Source organism: Sinocyclocheilus anshuiensis, unplaced genomic scaffold (genome assembly GCF_001515605.1).
Source record: "Sinocyclocheilus anshuiensis isolate Anshui unplaced genomic scaffold, SAMN03320099.WGS_v1.1 scaffold536, whole genome shotgun sequence".
NCBI lineage: Eukaryota > Metazoa > Chordata > Actinopteri > Cypriniformes > Cyprinidae > Sinocyclocheilus > Sinocyclocheilus anshuiensis.
This window is the reverse complement of record NW_015557179.1, coordinates 2,824,567-2,826,570: the sequence shown is the minus strand read 5'-3', so window position 1 is coordinate 2,826,570 and position 2,004 is coordinate 2,824,567. Positions and strand designations below refer to the sequence as shown.

Sequence of the window (2,004 nt, the reverse complement as noted above, 5' to 3'; positions counted from 1 at the left end):
AGGCTTATTCATTTCACTTTTGGTGTGAAAAGGCTTTTATATTTGCCAAAAATAGAACTTTTTTATTTAAAAAACAAACAAGCAAGCCCTGTCCAGATTTAAAAAGTAGCGCAAAAGTAACGTAACGCATTAGTCATAAGTCATGTAATTAGTTACTTTTTTATGGAGTAACGCAATATTGTAATGCATTACTTTTAAAAGTAACTTTCCCCAACACTGGTAAAGACCAATAATATAGTTATAGCTACTGAAATGGCAATTGCATTATAGGGGCAGACCATGTCATTTCAAATAATCATTAATGATATAAATAACTAAAAATGACTAAGAATTGAGACACCGGCGGTCTTCATACAGTATGTATGGTCATCTGCATTGCATGGCGCATCAATCACATTTGGTTTTCTCACACACGCTTTATCTTTACAGCCCTTGAATGATGCCTGGCCAGAGAGCAGAAGCAGCAGCAGCGGGTCCAGCAGGGCCGCTCCAGTGCCGCACTCACTCAGCCCTCTCCGCGCGCTAACTGACGTGTTTTGCGCATTTCCTGGACCAGCCTTCAGACACACACAGTCGGGAGAAAAATAGGCAGGTCTGCAGGAAACTGAGTACCGACGGACAAACAAGGATCCTGGAAGAATCAAGTGAGTACGAAACCCTTGTAAACACTGGTTCTCCTGTCTGGGGCGAATCGAAAGACGCTTTTGCAGGGACAACTTTCCTCCCAATGCGCGGAGGAGACACATCCAGCGCTCCAGCCAGACGAGGGAACAGGCTGCTCACCCTGAGGAGATCCAGCATACATTTCTGGCATATTTTGAGGTGTGGAATGCTGGTCCTATCGCTGCTGATACACTGTAGCTGTCCGTTTTCGCTCACACTTGCATTGCTGACTGCCTACAGCGGTGTTTGGACAGCTTCAAGATCACATGCAGGTTGTCCGTAGGTCATAGCAATAGACTCCCTTTCTGCCTGGACCTTCTACACTTTGCGTGCAGATCCACGAGGACGACGAAGGGCATTTACTGTTATTTCCTAAAGAGAAACAATCCCGAATACAAACCGGTGGACCGTGACACAGCCTAAACTGGTTGAATAATTAACCAGGCGCTGAAGTGGAATATTGTTACTAAAGCTCTCAAAAGTGGCCATGGTGATTTTTAACGGTCTGCTGAAGATTAAGATCTGCGAGGCTTTGGACCTGAAGCCCACAGCCTGGTCTCTGAGACACGTCGTCGGCCCCAAGACGCAAACCTTCCTGCTGGACACTTACATCTCCCTCAACGTAGATGATTTTCGCGTGGGTCAGACCTCGACCAAGCAGAAGACCAACAGTCCCGTCTGGCACGATGAGTTTGTGACGGAGGTGCACGACGGCCGGAAGATCGAGCTGTCGGTGTTTCATGACGCGCCGATTGGCTACGACGACTTTGTAGCCAACTGCACCATTCAGTTCGAGGAGTTGCTGCAAAACGGCAGCAAACACTTCGAAGACTGGGTAATGTCTTTTTGTAGATATTTCAGGGTGCGACTTATGGAGGGTGCCTCCAAACCATGTTGGAAAATCCATTTAATGGCAGCTTTGATTTGGAACACGGTTAAAGAATTTATCATTAATTGCCACCCTATTCCAAAACCAGCCGTAGGACCAACTGGTAGTTGGTTTGTTGCTGGTCTAAAACAGTCTACTAGCTTGCACCAGCAAATGGCCAGCTAGGACCAGCTAGAAACTAGCTTCCAGGTTCCAAAACACAGTCAACAGCTGGATTTTCCAGCCGGGGTATAGTCGAAACAAATGGTCTTAGGGTGTATGTGGGTCTTAAGAGTATTTTAAAAGCTTACATACATTTCAGTGTTTGTAAACGTTTCAGCAACTACAAAAGTTAGTCACCGGTGGCCAAATAGATGCTATCGAGCACGTTAACCTGAGGAGGCAACCATAGCAACCGTACGCAGCTTTCCATTGCGATCAGTATGCAACAGTGCGTCGATACTCGAGAAGTT

At 46.1% G+C, this 2,004-nt stretch overlaps 1 protein-coding gene across 1 annotated transcript in view; it reads left to right on the top strand.

Moving 5' to 3' along the window:
• The first annotated feature begins 465 nt into the window (after positions 1 to 465).
• LOC107678509 (protein kinase C epsilon type) overlaps positions 466 to 2,004 on the top strand; it is a 109,593-nt gene continuing 108,054 nt past the window's right edge. Inside the window, exon 1 of the mRNA XM_016473784.1 lies at positions 466 to 1,498. Within this exon, the coding sequence (XP_016329270.1) occupies positions 1,151 to 1,498 (348 nt within the window). The 5' untranslated portion in view covers positions 466 to 1,150. The remainder of the gene's footprint in view (positions 1,499 to 2,004) is intronic.